General features: G+C 43.5%; 1 protein-coding gene and 1 pseudogene across 1 annotated transcript; one reads left to right on the top strand and one right to left on the bottom strand.

The window, feature by feature from the left end:
• Positions 1-1,368: 1,368 nt before the first annotated feature.
• On the top strand, positions 1,369-10,277 carry PRPF38B (pre-mRNA processing factor 38B). Its single transcript, XM_012648540.1, has 6 exons — positions 1,369-1,938; positions 5,065-5,133; positions 5,437-5,588; positions 5,670-5,730; positions 7,838-8,061; positions 8,608-10,277. The coding sequence occupies exons 1-6, from the start codon at positions 1,663-1,665 to the stop codon at positions 9,458-9,460; spliced, it is 1,635 nt and encodes a 544-aa protein (XP_012503994.1). The 5' UTR covers positions 1,369-1,662; the 3' UTR covers positions 9,461-10,277.
• A 6,448-nt stretch (positions 10,278-16,725) lies between these two features.
• Positions 16,726-19,119, bottom strand: LOC105813728 (annotated as a pseudogene).
• Between the last annotated feature and the right edge of the window lie 404 nt (positions 19,120-19,523).

The raw sequence follows: 19,523 nt of genomic DNA, 5'->3' as shown, positions 1-19,523 counted from the left end.
TCCTTGCATTGTCATACCACTGTCTCCTGGTTCATCTTCATCTAAGGGTGGATATTCCCCAAGGTTTCTGTCTTATACTTCCCCTCCTCTGAGTATGTGCCGCTGAAATTAAGATCGCCACTTTCAAACTTCCTAACCCAAAAGTTTCTAGGAAAGAGTTAATGATAAAAAGTGCCACAAAGAGAAATCAAATAGGATGAAGAATCAAAATGGTCATTAGATTTTGGCAATTAGTATGTCACTAAATGAACCATCCAAGGTTTTTGGGTAGGGTAGTGATGCCCTTTTGGAATGACTCCAGCAATCTCTGTAAAGAATGGATCGAAGCCAGAAAATATTAGCAACATTAACATCTTAAAGTAGACTTTGGGGTCATGGATTTAATTATGTAACACTTGGATTTAAATGTCATTAAATTTCCAATGTTTCATCTTGGCATTCCAGGCACTTCACAGCCATTACTCCCCCATAGTGTATCTCCTCACCCCTGTAAACTGGACTATTTACTCTCCAGTGAGCCTGAGCTTCCCTGCTTCTATATATGCTCAGGCCGTTGGACAATAAAACTGCCCATACCGGTTACACCTGTAGAAACTTTAGTGCCCTCTGTTGTCTTCTCTTAACTCCCAAACACAAAGAAACTTGCCTAAGTTATCAATAACTTTCGAGAAGGCAGACCGATTCTGACTCATTTCTACACCTTTTCCAAACTTCCTCCCGACCCCTCACCCCCAATCAGTGCCTCGCCCAATGTTTACCACCCAGAATGCATCCGTAGAATTGAAAGGCCTCAAGGCACCTACCAGATGCCTGGAAGATTCTGCTAGGCGCTACAGGTACAGGAGCTCTTTTAATGCTCACAACAACTCAGCCAGATGTTATTCCAATCTTACAGTTGAAATAAATTTAGGCTCAAACATTTAGACCTCCAGTTGAACACTAGAGGACAGAGAAAAACAGAAAGCTCTTTTATCTGAACCACATGGAGGAGTGGGGTCCCTGACCACTGTCCCTTCCAGGGAATCTTAAAGAACCCAGGAAATCCTCTCGCATACTCCGCAGAAGTCAGTCACCAGTTAGAAAGCACATCGCAGCCATGCGAACCCTTTTCTGCCGGATCTCGAGAAGAGAAATCAGGCAGGCCCCCAGTCGAAATACTAAAACATACAGCTTGGGCTTCCAACTCCCTCCCTCGATCCCCAATTCTCAGGGGAACTCCCCTGTGAGACAGTCACAGTAGGCCACCGCGGAGACTTCAGCTTGCAGAGAACGCACGGAACCAGGAAGAGGAATCTCCTGCCCACCTGGGCGTCTCTGATTGGCCGCCGGCTGAGCGTGGAACGCTGGGGCGTGTGGCGTCACATCCGCCGGCCAGCCATCTTGTTCCCAGGGGCAGTTGGCGGAAGAGATCGCGCTCCCTGGCCGCCGGCTCGCCTTCTGCCTGGAGTTCTCGCGGCTCGCTTCTCGCCGTCTGCTTTCGACCCGGGGTTCATTTGTCGGCATCCCCGTTGCTCTCCCTCAGCTGGCTGGGGCACAGCGAGGCGGCCCCCTCTCCCAACGGCGTTCCATGGAGTAGGGTCCCGGACCGTTGTCCCGAAGAGCGAGATCGAGCTGGGCCCCCTCCCTCCTCCCTTCTCCCTCCCTCCTTCCTTCCGCCGCAACATGGCTAACAACAGCCCCGCGCTGACAGGCAACTCGCAGCCGCAACACCAGGCAGCCGCTGCCGCAGCTCAGCAGCAACAGCAGTGCGGCGGCGGCGGCGCCACCAAGCCGGCGGTCTCGGGCAAGCAGGGCAATGTCCTGCCGCTGTGGGGCAACGAGAAGACCATGAACCTCAACCCCATGATCCTGACCAACATCCTGTCGTCGCCTTACTTCAAAGTGCAGCTCTACGAGCTCAAGACCTACCACGAGGTAGTGGACGAGATATACTTTAAGGTACGAAGCACCTAGGCCTTGGGCTTGTGGGTAAGTTCGGAAGACAGGGTATGGAGGAAACGGGCGGAGGCGGCCCCCGAGATCTGAGGATTTGTGGGTGGGGGAAGGTGGGACAGATGGGGAGCTGCGGCCTATAGTGTGTCCGGGAGGGGTCGGACTGGGGCCGCCCTCTCGTTTCCTTTTCAGATTTTTAGGGCCTAGAGAGCCCGCCACTGTTGATCTCTCTCCTCCCTCAACCTCCTGCCCACCCCTGGGAGAAGTTGGGCAAGAGGGTTTGGGGAGAGGAGAAAAGAGTAATTAGAAGCCTCTCCAGTTCACAGTTTTGAAATTATTCCTTTTGACGTGGATCTACTCAGCGCCAACTTGTTGGTGCTTCTTCCGCCCACCCCGGGCCAGGGCGTGTAATGACTTCAGTGTTGGCCTCGTGTTGTTGGTACTATCCGATCCAGACAGGGGAAATGGTCCGTGAGCGTGTGTCGGGTGGGGTGGGAGGGTTGAGGGTGGAGAGGTGCCAGTTCAAGAGGTGTACAGAAGGCCTGGAAATTTTCCCAGAAGGAAGTCAGGAATGAAAGGTCTCAGCCACCTGTGCATTGGGCTTATTTAGAATTATCTGGGCCCTGGGCTTCTGCGGCAGGGTCGGTGCTGGCTTGGCTGTGCTGGGGAGCTCACCTGGCGCCTCCTCACTGCACTCTTGTCTCAGTTCTTGTTTCGTTAGCAGGATTGACTCAGTCTTGCAGCGAGGCTCGGAGCAGCCCAGGGTCGCAGGTAGAGGTATGCACTATTAATCATGCTCAATCGCCGTAAATGCATTTCCCTGGTTAAGTGAACGGCTAGTTAGATTTTTTTTTTTTTTGGCCAATGGTTTTGGTCTTTTCTTCACCAAATAGATAGGCTTTTTCCACTTCTCTGCAAATTATGTAGTTTTAAAAATATCTTCCAGGCCTCCGAAGGTTACTTTATATGTTAAAGAATGTTAATAATATCGTTAGTGGTCTTTAAATATTTTTGCTAGAGCATCTAATATGCAATCTGTTTTGTCTGTATTGATTCTTAGAAACTTGACAGACCACATAAAGTATTTTCTGTCATCTGAACATATGTGTAGAGAGATGTTACCAAAAGGACATTTCTCTTTTGTCCACCTTTTCCCCAAGTTAAGTGATTAGATTATTGAAGGATTATTTTTTTTAATATATATTTTTTTAGGATGCTAGTTGCTTTTTATAGAAAATAGATCTTGAGTAATACAGTTTAACTTTGGGTATGTAAAGTACACAGATAAGTTTGCTATCCCCTTCAAAGAGTCTATAGTAGGTCTAAGTATAATTCTTTGAACTAGATTTTTTTAGCTTTTAAAAGGTAAGACCTTTTCAGCATGGATACAGTATGGCGAATAGTTAACCATTAGCTTTATTTATGCAGTAAACTTTAAACAGTTGAAAGTTGGGTGCCTGCTCTTTTTGTGGCAGGTTCTGCTTTATAACATAGGCAAAATTTTATTGGAAGAAAAACTCGTTTTCAAATTTCAGATGTTGTGTTTTGAGACAACTTAAGACTCTACCAGGAATTATTTTTAAATTCAATTACAAAACTAAAGACTCAAGTATTATTATTAAGATGTTTGGATCAATATGTAGGCTTCCAACTTTGTAATTTGATTTTGTATTGCATCCACCCCTTACTTTGGCTAGCCTTTAAGGAATTGAAACTCATTTACACAGCAAGCTGGGGGGTGGGGAAGAAAGGAAACAGTAAAGCACTGCAGGAGTTGATGAGCAAAATAGTATAGTGCTTAAATTTAAATGCATGCTTTTCTGTCTGAAGCCATTTTTCAAGAATATACAACGTTACCATGTGTGGGTGGAAATAGTTTTAGAAATACATAGAATGAAAGAACAGGATTTTTTTGTCTTTAACAAAGATGGGTCTGATCTTTCCAAAAGACCTTTTGGGTTCTATCTATTTTAGAGCAGATATTCTTCTTATTTTTTGGCTATTTTTGGGCAAAGAATGGTTTTTGCGGGATACTCCCCTTAACAAAGATGATACTCTATCATCTTTGTTTTTTTTTTTTTTTTTTTTTTTTGAGACAGGGTCTCACTGTGTCTCCTGGGCTAGAGTGCTGTGGTGTCAGCCTAGTTCACAGCAACCTCAAACTCCTGGGCTCAAGCGATCCTCCTGCCTCAGCCTCCTGAGTAGCTGGGACTACAGACATGCGCCACCATGCCCGGCTAATTTTTTCTATATATTTTTAATTGTCCAATTAATTTCTTTCTAATTTTAGTAGAGACGGGGTCTCGCTTTTGCTCAGGCTGGTTTCGAACTCCTGAGCTCAAACAATCTGCCCGCCTCGGCCTCCCAGAGAGCTAGGATTACAGGCGTGAGCCACCGCGCCCGGCCTCATCTTTGATTATACTTAGTATATACTAATGACTATTCACACTCTGTTTTTGACATAGTTTATAGTCTGGGAAAAAACAGGTTCGCATAATTAGGCATAAGATAAATTACAAGAATGATCTCTGTGTAAGTGTGGCTTTTGTAATTTATCTTTAATCAAGAATGAACCTGATCTTGGTGAAAAGATATACAAATAAATTCTGGCATTTTGCACCAGAAGTAACTTGTTACTGTTTTAGCAGATTTTCTTCAAGTTATTTTATTTTATAATGTAGATTTAAAAATTATCATTAAATTGGACTATTGAAGGTATTTTAAAGATTTTTTCAAAAACTTGAACTTCATTTCATTAATATTTTTTACTTCAGAGACTTAAATCCTTTTTTAAATGAAAATTTTTATTTTTCAAGCAACTCATAATAAGATACAAAGTTGAAATATTTCCCACACATAGATATCAGCTCTCTATACAGCTAGTTAAATGGGATTTCATCTCTATAAAGCTGTTACAGTTTTGTTAAACCCTAGTAGCTTTATTGGTGTTCTTTAAATGTCTGGGCAGTTTTTCCCAACATGATTTACATACTTAATGTCAGTAAACATAATATATACTTAATGCCAAAATAATTTTGGAAGAGCTACTGTATTATGGACTTGGGCTTTAATCAGACTTTTAAACAAATTCAAAGTATGAATGTTTGTTGTGTTCCTCTTTTCTATTTTCAGGTCACACATGTTGAACCATGGGAGAAAGGAAGCAGGAAAACAGCGGGCCAGACAGGGATGTGCGGAGGGGTAAGTAGAAGTACGTGCATTTTTTGGTTTTTCTGTGTCTGATAACTAAGTTTATATTTAGAAAACTAAAGCTCTGCCTGTCAGCTACACACTTAAATGACAATTTGTAGGCAGCTCTTAAGAATTTATTTTTAATCTAAATTCAAATATCCAGTGAATAGAGTTACAAAACGTGGTTTTTTGATACTCTATTTTTAGGTCTGGATTATGGCTTGTTATTAATACCTAATAGGATTAATCAATTGGTGTTAAGTATCTGTTACCTATTTTACTACTTTTTCATAACTGTCCTTTGCCCTAAAGGTTCGAGGTGTTGGAACAGGAGGAATTGTTTCTACTGCTTTTTGCCTGTTATACAAGTTATTTACTCTGAAGTTAACTCGAAAGCAAGTGATGGGTCTTATAACACACACGGACTCTCCATATATTCGAGCACTTGGATTTATGTATATAAGGTGAGCATGCGTTTATCTACGTTTCCAGTAAATATCTCATTTTTAACTCACATGAGTTTAATAAGTCTTTTGTAATTCTAGATATACACAGCCCCCTACAGATCTATGGGACTGGTTTGAATCCTTCCTTGATGATGAAGAGGTATGTCAACAAGGGTAATAATTAGTTTCTTTCTGATTACTCTCGTTTTTTAAAATATCTTTTGTTTACTGGAGGTGCAATGTCTTCCACAGTTTTCTGTAGTTAAATTTATTTTAGTCAAATACTTTTAGAATTAATATCCTTTTATTAAGACTTGGTACCTTTTATATATCTTAGGTTAAATTTCTGAGTTTTATTTTCTTACTTTTATATTGTTTTAAATGTGCTTTGGTAACTATTAAAATTTTCTCTTCCTAATTGTGTGTATTGTATTCATCCTGAATTGTACAATTGGTAGTTATTTTTTAAGATGGGCCATGCTCAGGATTAATGATGAAAGACATGCACATAGAATACTAATTGTAGCTTTTTTTTTTCCTTCTGGAACATTTCAGTTCTTCACCCTTTAACTTCTTCCAAATATCAATATTCCCACTTGCATAGAATGCAGAATTGAAGAGCTGGGTGTGACTTAAATAGGCTGAGAGTTTGGATGACTTGTTCAAGGTGACAAAAGAAATACATTTTAATTCTAATTTTCTGACTCTTAGTCCACTATATATATATTTTTAAAATCTTTTTCTTAAATTACAGATTACATATTTCTAATCTGAAAATTTGAAATGCTCCAAAATCCAAAACCCAAAATGCTCCAAAATCTAAAACTTGAGTTACTTTGGGAAATTTACTGAGTCAGATTTAAATCACGTATGTATTAATTTGCTTACATAGAGAAGTCCATGATCTCAGAATGTACTCATCAGTGAGCTATGTTGTTTGTATATCTATCCCCACCACTGCTGTGTATTTTAAGGTACATAAAGCAATCAATGAGTGCTGTGTTTCAGTAGTCTGTTTTAAAAGTTCACCCAAAGAATTTGTTGAATTAAAGGATGGTTCTAATGGAAATCTATTGTGTTTTTGTTATTTATGTGCACACCTAAAAAAAATCTCACACATTTAGACATGGAGAATTTTAATTTTTCTCAACTCTTTTTCTTTTTTCTTCTTTTTTTTCTTTTTTCTTTTCTTTTTTTTCTTTTTTCTTTTTTTTTGCCTGTTAACTGAGCTATTTAACAACCCAGAAAAAGCAAAAAGTGTTTTAAATCACAATCTTTAAAGATTTTTTTCTCTTTAGATGAAAGTTTTTCAGACTGAATCACCTGTCTTTAAAAAAGCATGTCCCTCTTCATAATTGGTGTTGTGTATTAGGTTTGTTTCTGAATGCCTCTGTTTAATCTGTTTTTTATTATGTTTACAAACCTGAGGTCCTCTATTTAAGCTAACTTATTGTTTTCTTCCTTAGATATCTGCAGCGATTATATTTGGAAATACTGTATATCTGAACACTTAAATGTGTGTGAGTGCAAGCAGTTTTACCTTTAGCTCTTGTTTTCCTGTTTAGATAACAAATCTCACTTTCCTTGTGTGCTTGCACTATAGGTTTGGGACTGACAATAGCTGACTAACATGTCCTGAGCTGTGAGAGGGCATAGCAAGAAGGCCTTCATGCGGTAATGACCCTTTTCAGAGACAATGGTCATCATGGATTATGCGTTTCCAATTATTTGTTCATTTATTTATTTTCTACATAACTCTAAATTAGAAAACCTCACTGCTTCATGGCAGTTGGTTTGCTATTGCTTCCAGTTTTATTAGGGCTTCATTTTATTAGAGCTGTTAAAAGATAACCTTTAGACAGGAATTGTCTAAAGTAGTTCATATGTAGCTAGGTTATGTTGCTAGGTATGATGTGTGCAAATATGTCCACAGAAATAAATACATACTTAGTAGGTATGTGGAATGTAAATTTAAATCAGTTGTTCCACTTAGTTTAGAATTGTAAGGGGCTTTTTCATATTGTTAACTGAGTGAGATCAGTTCCCTTTATGCCCATGAGGCTGCAGGGTTTGTTCTCACCTGCATGCACACGCTAAGCCCAAATGTTTCTCTGTATCATTCATTACCAGATTAGGATACAAAAATTAAAAATTTTGTTAGCATTTTTTTTGTACTTGAGATTCCAAAGATGGTAATATTTTATAGTATTCATAGATATATTGAAATACATTTTTTGACGGCTAGGGCATCTTTTGTGTTTCTGTAGGACCTAGATGTGAAGGCTGGTGGAGGCTGTGTAATGACCATTGGAGAAATGCTACGGTCTTTTCTCACAAAACTGGAGTGGTTTTCTACCTTGTTTCCAAGAATTCCAGTTCCAGTTCAGAAAAATATCGATCAACAGATTAAAACCCGACCTAGGAAAATCAAGAAAGACGGGAAAGAAGGTGCTGAGGAAATAGACAGACATGTAGAACGCAGACGTTCAAGGTAGTGTGACTCTTGAATTATGGTTATTTTTAAAATATGCTTTATACAAACTTAATGGTTCCCAGAAATCAGTGGCAAATTCTTAGGAAATTCTGTGTATACTGTTCATTTTATTAGTTTGTCACTTCTACCCCTCAAAAGGTGGTTTTCTTTCAGAACATTTTCAACAAAATTTGCATCTGGAAATGAGAACAACCAAACTTTTTGCTTTGGTTATTCTTGATGTTTATGTCAGCTGGAGACCTAAATAATAATAATGATAAAGTTTTACTATGGGCTGTGCACAGTGGCTCGCTCCTATAATCCTAACTCTTTGGGAGACCAAGGCAGGAGGATCGCTTGAGTCCAGGAGTTGAGGTAGCAATGAGCTATGATGACACCACTGCACTCTAGCCCAGGCAACAAAACGAGACTTGGTCTCAAACAATTAAAAAAAATTTTTTTTAAATATAAGACAAATTTTAAAAGGTTTACTGTGAAAAAAGGTAAAATTTTTTATGAAGTGTTTTATTCGTTGACATTTTCTTCTTCTCTCCTCTTTCTTAGGTCTCCAAGGAGATCACTGAGTCCACGGAGGTCGCCAAGAAGATCAAGAAGTAGAAGTCATCATCGGGAGGGCCATGGGTCTTCTAGCTTTGACAGAGAATTAGAAAGAGAGAAAGAACGCCAACGACTAGAGCGTGAAGCCAAAGAAAGGGAGAAAGAAAGACGAAGATCCCGGAGTATTGATCGAGGGTTAGAACGCAGGCGTAGCAGAAGTAGGGAAAGGCATAGGAGTCGCAGTCGAAGTCGTGATAGGAAAGGGGATAGAAGAGACAGGGATCGGGAAAGAGAAAAGGAAAATGAGAGAGGTAGAAGAAGAGATCGTGACTATGATAAGGAAAGAGGTAATGACAGAGAAAAGGAGAGGGAACGGTCAAGAGAAAGATCCAAGGAACAGAGAAATAGGGGAGAGGTAGAAGAGAAGAAACATAAAGAAGACAAAGATGATAGACGGCATAGAGATGACAAAAAAGATTCCAAAAAAGAGAAAAAACACAGTAGAAGTAGAAGCAGAGAAAGGAAACACAGAAGTAGGAGTAGAAGTAGAAATGCAGGGAAACGAAGTAGAAGCAGGAGTAAAGAGAAGTCAAGTAAACATAGAAATGAAAGTAAAGAAAAATCAAATAAACGAAGTAGAAGTGGCAGTCAAGGAAGAACTGACAGTGTTGAAAAATCCAAAAAACGGGAACATAGCCCCAGCAAAGAAAAATCTAGGAAGCGTAGTGGAAGCAAAGAACGTTCCCATAAACGAGATCATGGTGATAGCAAGGACCAGTCAGACAGACATCGAAGGAGCCAAAGTATAGAACGAGAGAGCCAAGAAAAACAACATAAAAACAAAGATGAGACTGTGTGAAAATTTTTTGTAAAAGTGGATCACATTGAATCCTATAAATGTTTGATTTAATCTGCTTCCCCCCCAGTTGATTGTGCAGTAGTTATGCACTCTTCAAGCTCCCTGTAGGCCGAATTTTCATTTCCTCTTTTGTGTAGGGAAGTGCCTTTGTAATCCCATTTATTGCATTGATGTTTTCACCCAGTTGTTGAGTTTGATACATGATGCACAGATTGTTCTTGCATTTTTATTGTTTAATTGTTTTTGAAATGTACAGTCTGTACATATGTCCTGAAAATGTTTTAATTCCTTTGGCATGATTGCCATGTTGGTTGAATTTGTATGAGGCAATAAACTGCCACTAATTCTATTTTTGTTTTGTAGGTGTGGGATTATGGTTTGTGTACTGAAGTTAGCATGACTGTGCTTTTCATAATAGAATGCTAAAGACTTTGAGAATGGATCTTGAATGTCTACTTTAGGAGAATTATGTGCTGTCAATGTACATGAAGGCAGCAGTTGTAGGATTAACATTCTTGTCCACTGTTTATTATCTTGGAAGGCTCTTGTTAGTATGTTATACTTAATATTCTCCACAGTTAACCGTTAGAGAGAATTTATGAGAAGTTAGTTTCTGATGCAGAAGTTTAAATTAGGCTGTGATTTGATCAAAAGTCCTTTTAGCATTCTACCTCAAAGGGACACTGTTAGTATGCCTAAAATTTATTCGCTTAGTTTTCCTTTTTTATTTGAAAAAATACATGACATGTAATCTTTTTTCCTTGAATTCTTTCTCAGATTTTAAAGTACTATATTAAAGAAAAAAATAATGTCTAAAGTCTAGCATTCTTGCAGAAATCTATACTAACATGTAATTGGGAGAGGGTGGGGCAGATGAGTAGGAAAACAGATTCAAGCCTCAAGCTTCCAAAGCATTTTTATAAACGGAAAATACTTAAATTATGAAACAGCTTGATATAGTGTCCTTTTTTTAAACTCCAAAACTTTTTTTATTGATAACGACGATCACTGTTTGAGTTTTTAAACTTAATCTAGAACAGAGAAGTATTAAAGTAATGCTATGCTGCATTATTTAAGACTATCAGCAAATGATTTGATAGATTGTTCTTATGACTTGTATTCTGATTACAGAGAACCATGAGTGTGGAATAAATATTGGATTAAATCCTTTATCCTGGGTGTTGGCTTTCTCCCCATTTGTTAACATTTTTTAAAAGTACTTTTATTGTGGAAATTGATAAAATGTCAATAGAGTCATTTTCCATAGAGGGATATCTTAGCACCCAGATGACAAATGAATATTAAAGAATCTTGTCAGTGACATGTCACTAGAGTGCTCTTTTGATTGGGTGATTGTTTCACATCAAAAGTGCTTATTTAGGTACTTTTCACTTGGACCATATGTTAGCATCTTTTTTTTTTTTTTTTTTTTGCCCAGGCTAGAGTGCCGTGGCATTAGCCTAGCTCACAGCAACCTCAAACTCCTGGGCTCAAGCGAGCCTCCTGCCTCAGCCTCCCGAGTAGCTGGGACTACAGGCATGCGCCACCATGCCTGGCTAATTTTTTTTTTTCTATATATTTTTAGCTGTCCAATTAATTTCTTTCTATTTTTGGTAGAGACAGGGTCTCGCTCTTGCTCAGGCTGGTCTCGAACTCCTGAGCTCAAACAATCCGCCCGCCTCGGCTTCCCAGAGAGCTAGGATTACAGGCGTGAGCCACCGCGCCCGGCTCTTTGCCTCTTTTTTAGTGTTCAATTTGTAATTCTTTTTTTTTTAATTCTACAAATGTTAAGCCAGTATGTGTCAAGGGCAAACACTGAGGATACAGAGGTGAACAAAACAGACAAAATCCCTGCTCCTAGGAGCTTACATTGCAATGGAAGGAATCAGGAAATAAACAATATAAATAACAATAGGTAAGTTGGCCGGGCACCGTGGCTCATGCCTGTAATCCTAGCACTCTGGGAGGCCGAGGCGGGTGGATCGCTCAAGGTCAGGAGTTCGAGACCAGCCTGAGCAAGAGGAGACCCCCGTCTCTACTAAAAATAGAAAGAAATTGTCTGGACAACTAAAAATATATATATAAAAAATTAGCCAGGCATGGTGGCACGTCCCTGTAGTCCCAACAACTCGGGAGGCTGAGGCAGGAGGATCTCTTGAGCCCCGGAGTTTGAGGTTGCTGTGAGCTAGGCTGAAGCCACAGCACTCTAGCCCGGGCAACAGAGTGAGACTATGTCTCAAAAATAAGAAAAGGTATATTAGATAGTGATGAGTGCAAGTGAGACAAAAATGCCAGAAGATAAGAAAGCTCTTTAATCCCCAAGGGACTTATCTCCTTGCAAACAAATGCTATACAGGGGACAGTATATATTATTAACCTTGAAATTTTAACACAAAATGTCCGTTTTAATGCTATTCAACTTACAGTCTTTTACTCTGTGGCTTCGTTCCTCAGTTTCTCCAAGGTTGTGGTTCCCTACCCTCACCCCAGTCCTTGGTGTGTTAGGGACAGGGCTGCAGACCTCTGCTCACCTCCCCCGCCCCCACCTTTCTTAACCTTTGAGTTCTGAGCCCCCTTTTAGGAATCTGATGAAAGCTCGATCCTGTCTAGAAAAATAAAAGGTATCCTGAAATTTGTGTGCAATTTCAAAGGCACTCCTAAACTGCTCTAGAACTTCTGTTTGCTTACTAGTTTTTTTTTATTTTGTTTGATTATATATTGCAAAGTTAATAGCAAATTCTAGCATAAAAACTTCAAAGAATGTTAGGGCTTTTAAATTTTTCCTTCTTCTTTCTACCATCCAACCAGTGTTTTTTTTGTTTGTTTGTTTGTTTTTTTATTTCAGGGTATTATGAGGATACAAACATTATGGTTACATTTTATATCTTTGCCTTACACAAGCGAGGGTTAAAGGCATGCCCTTCCCCACTACAATGCTCCCCGTGTCCTTTAGTTGCGGTTTTACTGCCCCGCCCCATGCTTACTGATTTTTCAAAGCTATGATTAGGTGTACAGTTTTTGAGGATGAGTAACACAGTAAACCAGAAATTAAATTCCTGGGAATGTCCCAAAGGCAGCAATTGTTTTTGTTTTTAACTTAAAAGATGAAATGGGACAAAAAATGTTAATGATACATAATTCTCTTCCCTAAGAGTAGTCCTTTATGAATAATATAAGTAGTTTTTGGTTTGTAGAGTTGAGGCCCAACACTGGCAGCTTATAAATTTTCAACTGATAGCAGTGTGCAACCTCGAAACACTGACTACTTGACAATTTCTCACTGGTGATATGGACCAACCGATGGGCGTCAAGTGGATTCTGGTCCTAATTTGATTCTAGCATCTTGCAAATGCAGAATTCAGCTATGAATGACTAACTCAATTACAGGACAGACCTCTTAAGTGGAGCTAATTTTATGGGGAAAGTAACTCTTCTTCCTGATAGTATCAATCTGTTTCCTAAATTCCTCTATCGTGTCATCCTATAAAAGTCTATAGTGCTTTGCAAATACCTCTAAAATGACATTTTTAGTTTTAGGATTATTGTTTGCCAACGTTTATTGTAGGAAATATGACAGTGTGAGTACAATCAACTGAACAATGTGAGCATCACAGCTGACTTAAAATCCATATTCCATTTCTCAGAGCATTGATAGTCAAAGAATTTCTACTATTATGTAATCATGATTCATAATGTATTGCACAGGTATGTATTTGGGTGCGTGTGGGGGGGTGCTTTTCAGTCCATTGCAAAAAGTTACACTTGCTAAACGGCTGACCTGAAAGCATTTCCTATAGCATACAAACTATGAGGTTTTGTCACAAGGACTGGAAAAAGAAAATGATTTATTGAAAGCATAAATTTGCCTGATCTGCAAGTACCTGAAGTCCACCGATGTTCAGTTGATTTTCTTTGCTCAGCTCTTGTTCAGGCCATTCTGAAGCCGAATTATTTCTCTATTTCTTGGGTCAGTGGAATCAGTCACACACACACACACCCCTGGCAAATTCCATCAGCACCGACCCCCAACATCCCAAATAAACATACAATCCAAGTGAAACAAAAAACTGTGCTGAGCGAATGGAAGAGAAATCCTCTTGTCCTCTCCTTCCCTTTTATTTAGAAATTTTGAAGTCAACAGTGTTCTGGATTCTTTTTAAGTCCCAGGCTCTCATCCAGCCAGTCCAGGTACTGGTTCAGGGAACATTTCTTTCTGAATGGAATGTTCCATGTCTGACCCCTGCTCTGGGAAATGAGTTATGCTGAGCCTTGTGCAGGGACAGCCACTGATTTGTGGATACGCCAGTTACCAATTCATTTCTTAGCTCCAAATCCTCTCTCTATTGCCCTGCTTCGTGACTGTGGAGCTGAACCTTTTAAACATTTCTCCTTTGCCAGTGGGCACGCTGCTCAGCTTGTCAGGATGAGGGAGGGAGCTGCAGGAGAAAGGAGTTTCTCTGCTTCGTTCTGTCGTGTTCTTTTTTCTTCTTGCTTCTGCATTGTGTAGGGGCCAGTGGCGTGGAGACACCCAGTCGCATTCATCCCCCAGCAGATTTCAGTGGCATCGCATTGAGGGAGGCGGAGGGAACTCCCAGCAAGTCCACTGGTCTCCTGCCAGCTTCCCAGCAAGTCTCGCTAGCCACTTTCAGCAACACCCCGCGGATTTCCCAGGAAGCCTCAGTAGCATCCCGGTGGAAGGTGTTCTGGTCGGTCTTGCTGACACCTGCTCGCCAGCCTTCAGCATCTCAGCAACCAGAGGGTCACAGCTGCGTCCTCTCCAACAAATTTGTTCTTTCCTTGGGTCCTCTGCCTCAGCCCTAGAAGTAGTGGCTGTTCCCTGTATCCACTATTTCTATGATTTTAGAGTCCTCTTTACCCTTGATAATTAATCCCTTGTTACTGGTTAATAATTCTTTTTTTTTTTTTTTAATAGACGGGGACTCACTGACACCCAGGCTGGAGTGCAGTGGCCCCATCATAGCTCACTGCAGCCTCAAACTCCTGGGCTTAAGTGATCCTCTCGCCTCTGCCTCTGGGGTAGTTAGTTGGGACTACAGGTGCACATCACCACACTCAGTTATTTTTGTTGTTGTTGTTTTTTTGTGGAGATGCGGGTCTTGTTATGTTACCCAAGCTGGTCTCAAACTCCTAGGCCCAAGCAATTCTCCTGCCTTGGTCCCCCAAAGCACCAAAATTATAGGCGTGAGCCACCACGCCTGGTCTAATAATTCTTTATATCAAACTTTCCCTGTTGAAATTAACTGGACGCTGGGTGATACAGGGTACTAAGAAGATACCAATTATATTGGTGCTACTGTGGTAGGCTGGCTGATGACCCCTAAAGTAGCCTAGTGTGAAGAGGGCTCAGCCCAATAAGTTTGTTGAGAGTTACATAAGTGAATCAGATTGGCTCCTTCCGGAATTTCGACTGAGAACTAAGTAAGTCCAGTCCTGAGAAGAATATATAAGACTTGGATAGGGTGGCCACATGAAAGAGATACCATGATAAATAAGCCACTGTCCCCTGAAGCTGCCTTGTCTCCTGCTGGCTTTCTAGTTTTTTCCCAGTCTGGTCAGTGGATATCCTTGCAATTTCTCTGTTTTCCTTAAGATGTCCTGAGTTTCTCTTCTGTGGAACCCAGGAGCCTAAGTCTGGTTTCTTTTATTGCAATCGTAAGAAACCCATGGTCCGTGAGGGTCTTCCTGACATTTCCCTGACGTTGTATTTGTCTGTCTATCCTCAGCACCAGTAAAAAAGTGTTATCTACTTGATTTGACTTAGCAAAGAAGTCAAAAAATGTTTTATATGATTCTTTTTCCTTAGTACAAATGATCTGCCCGCAGGCAGAAGGGCGATGGAAGGGTGTGACGAGGACTAGACTATGAATTAGGGCCACTAAAAATCTTGTAGTTTCCTTTTTTCCCTGGACAATCAACCCTACTCCATATTCCTTCTATATCCCAAAAAAGAACTCTTTTTTTTATATCCCCCACAACGGCTCTTTCGAATCTTCAGTTTCTTAAGTCCCTACTCCACCTCCATACAGAGACTATCATGTAAAAAGTCCTTCAACTTGCTGCCTTCTTTCTCCCAAACTACAAGATTAGTTGCGGTCACATCTATCCTGTTTTCCTCCTTCTCTCTCTTTTTATCTTTCTGTTAAATGTTTTAAATCTGCCCTAGGCTAATCTTCCTGTGTGTTGAATCACATTCATTCATTCATTCATTCATGTGTCAGAGGCTGCCAACTGTTCCCCAATATCCATTTTTCCCCCCTTTTTTTTCCACCCTGGATTTTATTGAGCAGGTAGTTGCGGTAGTGTTCTTGGGCTGGCTCACGTTCACACGGTCAGCTGGGCATACGGTGGCTCTTGGCAAAGCTGGGGTGCAAGCTAAGAAGCTAGGCAGGTCAGGGGCCCTTCCAGCCTTCTCAAGCCTCTGCCTGAGTTCTCATCAATGCTAGTCTCCCTGGCATGATTAGGGACATTATCAGAGAAATATCTAATGGGGGCACATCTGGGTACCCGCACTCTTTGCTTCGGATGCATCCATCTCCCCACCCTATATTCAACTCTCGACCCAGTACAAAAGACCTTTTCAACCAGGATTTCTTCGTGCAGGAAAGCTGGCTTGGAAACATGGGGAGCGGCAGGGAGGAGCAATAAAAAGGACCCTGGCAAGCAGATCTGCTTGTCTGAGTGCCTACCATAAAGACACCTCGGTCCAGGTACCTTGGCCTGGAAGAAACTGTGCACTGCAGGTTCTCCCTTCTCTAGAACTAAAAGCAAGGAACAAAAGCAAACGGAAACCCCTGGTCATCCTACCCACTTTCTGGCAGTCTCTAGATAATGCTCTAAGGAAATAAGCTTACATTTATAATTAGAGGAGAATTTGGAGAATTTACACTATTTACAAGAGCCACGCTGCAAGGATCAGGGAAGGTGAGAGACTGCTGGGCACAGAACGGAAACAGTTTGGGGAGTTCCTAGTCTCTTGTCGTCGTTGCCATTGCCATTCCTACCCTTTAGCTCCTGGCAGGGAGAGTAGAGGAATCAGATTCTCTTGGGAGCATAATAAGGTCCCAGCAGCAGCCAGGGCATGACCGCTGCCTTGGCATAATCAGGCAGGGTAGAGCGAGGAGGAGGGGGTGGCCCCCGCCTGCTGTCCCCACTCGGAGGCTTGGGGTGCACGGAGCCTTGGACTGCCAAGCCACGTGAGCTCCAGGGATGGCGGACAGCTCGAGCACAAGGGCAAGGCCAGGTCTCTACCGTAGCTCAGGAATGAACTGGGACCAGCTGATGCCGTCAGGGCCCAGTGGGTCCTCCTCCAGGCCGGGGAAGCTGATGTCCAGCAGGATCTTGCTGAGGCTGTCATTCATTGTGTCCAGAACCAGGGCTTCCGTCAGAGAACAGTTGGCTGAAAGGCTGGGAGCCTGTGGCTCCGGGGGGCCTGGCTTGGGGACCTCGATATCTGTGGGGCAAGAGCTGCCAAAGGGGTCAGAGGGGAGGTCAAAGGGTTCTGAATTGAGGAGCTCTCGGGGTGAGTCAAAGAGGGGAACGCTTTTCAGCGGGGGGGTGCTGAGATCCGTCAGCCCCAGAGAGTCAGGCAGGGGGCCAAAGGCACCGTGGGGGGTTCGTACTGGGCTGAAATCCAGCCCTCCCACTTTGGCTGGGGTGTGAGCTTCCAGGACTCAGGGTTCTGGGGAGGACAGACTTGCTCGGGGTGGAGGAGATGGGCAGCGTCTCCTTAATGGGAGTCTTAACAGGCCCTTCCTCCTCCCGGGAGTAGCCGAGCGGGGCGGCGGGCTCAGAGGAGTCTGCCAGGAAAGGAAGCTCCGTGGCAGGCTGGGAAGTGTGGGGCCCTCTGGGAAGGGCGGCTCGGGCTCGTCGAGGCAGGGAGGCAGCAGCTGCTGTTTCCTCGAGACCGGCTCCTCTCCCTCCTCGCCCTGCGCTTGATCACGAGCATTTCCGAGACGCACTGGGCTGGGGACTTGATTCCGCTGTAGGACTTCTTGGACTTGGGGTGGGAGAGTGGGACGAATCCTCCCAGGAGTGTGATGGTTCCTCTTCGAAAGACGGGGACAGGGAGGGCCCCTCTTCCAAGCGAGGGCCCTCCGCTTTGATGGGCCTAAGTGCAGTGTTTCCTCCGCGCGCTGGGCTTCTTCCTCCTTGATGGACTGGACTGGAAGCGAAGGAGACGGCCCTTCTCCACGCAGGAGCTCGTCCTCTCGCGGGTGCTGCAGAGGGGAGACGGCTGCCCCCTCATCAGCGAGCGCCCCCTGGGGGGCGACGCGGCCGCGCTTGCTGCGAGCTCACGAGGAAGCCGCCAGGGGCGACGGCACCGTCCCCGAGGGCTGCAACGCCAGGGACGGATTCGCGGGAGCTGGACGGGCACCAGCTGCGAGCTGACCCGAGGTAGCAGTGGCTTCATCCTCCGCCTGTGCGCGCAGCGCGAGTTCCGTTTTGATGGTCATGTCTGGCGGAGCTCGGGACCGGGTCGTTTCTGCTGCTTGAACACCTGGCCCGACGCTAAGCAGCGATCGGCCCTGGGGTGAACGGTCCAGAAGGAAACCTCGCCATGGGCAGGCGTCTCCCGAACAAACATGTCACGGAGAGAAAGGTTGTGGCGAATGGAGTTCTTCCAGCCTGGCTTGGCAATGTGCTTAAGATAGGGCAGGTGGTCCTCAATCCGAGTACGGATGTCTTTCAGGGCCACGCGCCTCCTCTCAGTGCTGTGGATGGCGAATTGTGTCATGGCCGCGTGGGAACAGGGCGGCCGCTCAGACACAGAGTCCTGCCAGGGCGTCGACGCCCCTGAGGCCTCCTCAGCCTTAACCGGTCTCTGCTCCAGGTGACAATTCTCCTTTGCCTCCATCTCTCGCTTGATGCCGCAGGATCCCAGTCCATCGGAACTCATCTTTCCAAGCCCCTGGATGTTGGTGCAGCTGCTGTCAAGAGTGCGGCCTGCTGCCTCGCCGCCGGCGCAGCTCTCCCGCCTCTGCCCCACAAGGGTTCCGGGTGCTTTAGGGACATTCACATCCCCAGCTGCAGGCTTTGGTCCCGGCATCTCAGTGATCACGTCTGTCTTCGCAGCTTCATTGCTGGTTTGGGCTTGAGGCTGGAGTCCTGGAGGGTGAGTCGGGGCTCCCCCACAGCTGATGAGGATGAGTCTGTTGGGCCCACTGCTGCCAGTCCCTTTGCCTTTGGCAGTCAAGGCTGTGATGATGCTCTGGATATTGGCGTTGTTGGGGATGGCCACCACTTGGGTATTGGGCATGGTGGGATGGTTAATAATCTTGATCCCAGCTGGAAACTTGCAGGAGTTCGACTCCGCCACCTCCTTGGAGGCCTGTGCTTGACTAGGCTCCTGTGGGGCAGGGACTTTCTTAGGTTCCTCCTCTGATGTTTCGCCTGAGGCATTTTGAACAGGAAGGGGCAGCCTCCATCTTTTGAGAATCAGTGGCCGACGGGGGCTGGTTTTCTTTATGAATCTGTTTTCACTCTCCACTGAGAATCACAAGCATGGACCCTCCAGACTGCAGCTGCTGCCGCCGCTGCCGGACTGCGGCTCAGAGGGCGGACTCTGGGCTCCTCCAACCTGGGGGCCGAGCCAGGGCCCCGGACAGGGACTTGCGCCGGGGCTGGCCGTCCCTGGCCATGTGGGAGGGGTAAAATTGTACTTCCAGACCATTGTTTCTCTCCCTTCCCTGAACCTCCCTAGCTCCTATAAAGCTCATGTCATCAGATTACACTATCTACTATCCCCATTTTTCCCTTTTTTCATAGCAATAGAATTTTTTCACCAGACGTGCCTTTTTTTTTTTTTTTTAACTAGACATAACTATGAGACTAAATTCTGGACAATGGGATGTAAGTGGCAGCAGGAACCTTTCTTAAGAGATTGCTGGCATATCGTTCATCTCTTCTTTTCCCTCTCCCTTTACTGAATTCTGCTTAGAACTTTGATGTGATAGCTGGAATTATATCTTGGACCAAGGAGAAGGAGGGCCTCGTCTCCAGGGAAGGCAAACTAAAAAGTTGAAAGGACGGCCTGAGTCTCTGA

Source organism: Propithecus coquereli, unplaced genomic scaffold, assembly GCF_000956105.1.
Source record: "Propithecus coquereli isolate 6110/MARCELLA unplaced genomic scaffold, Pcoq_1.0 Scaffold289, whole genome shotgun sequence".
In the NCBI taxonomy this organism is placed as follows: Eukaryota; Metazoa; Chordata; class Mammalia; order Primates; family Indriidae; genus Propithecus; species Propithecus coquereli.
Note: the sequence above shows the minus strand (reverse complement) of the source record. Positions and strands in the feature narration are given on the sequence as shown.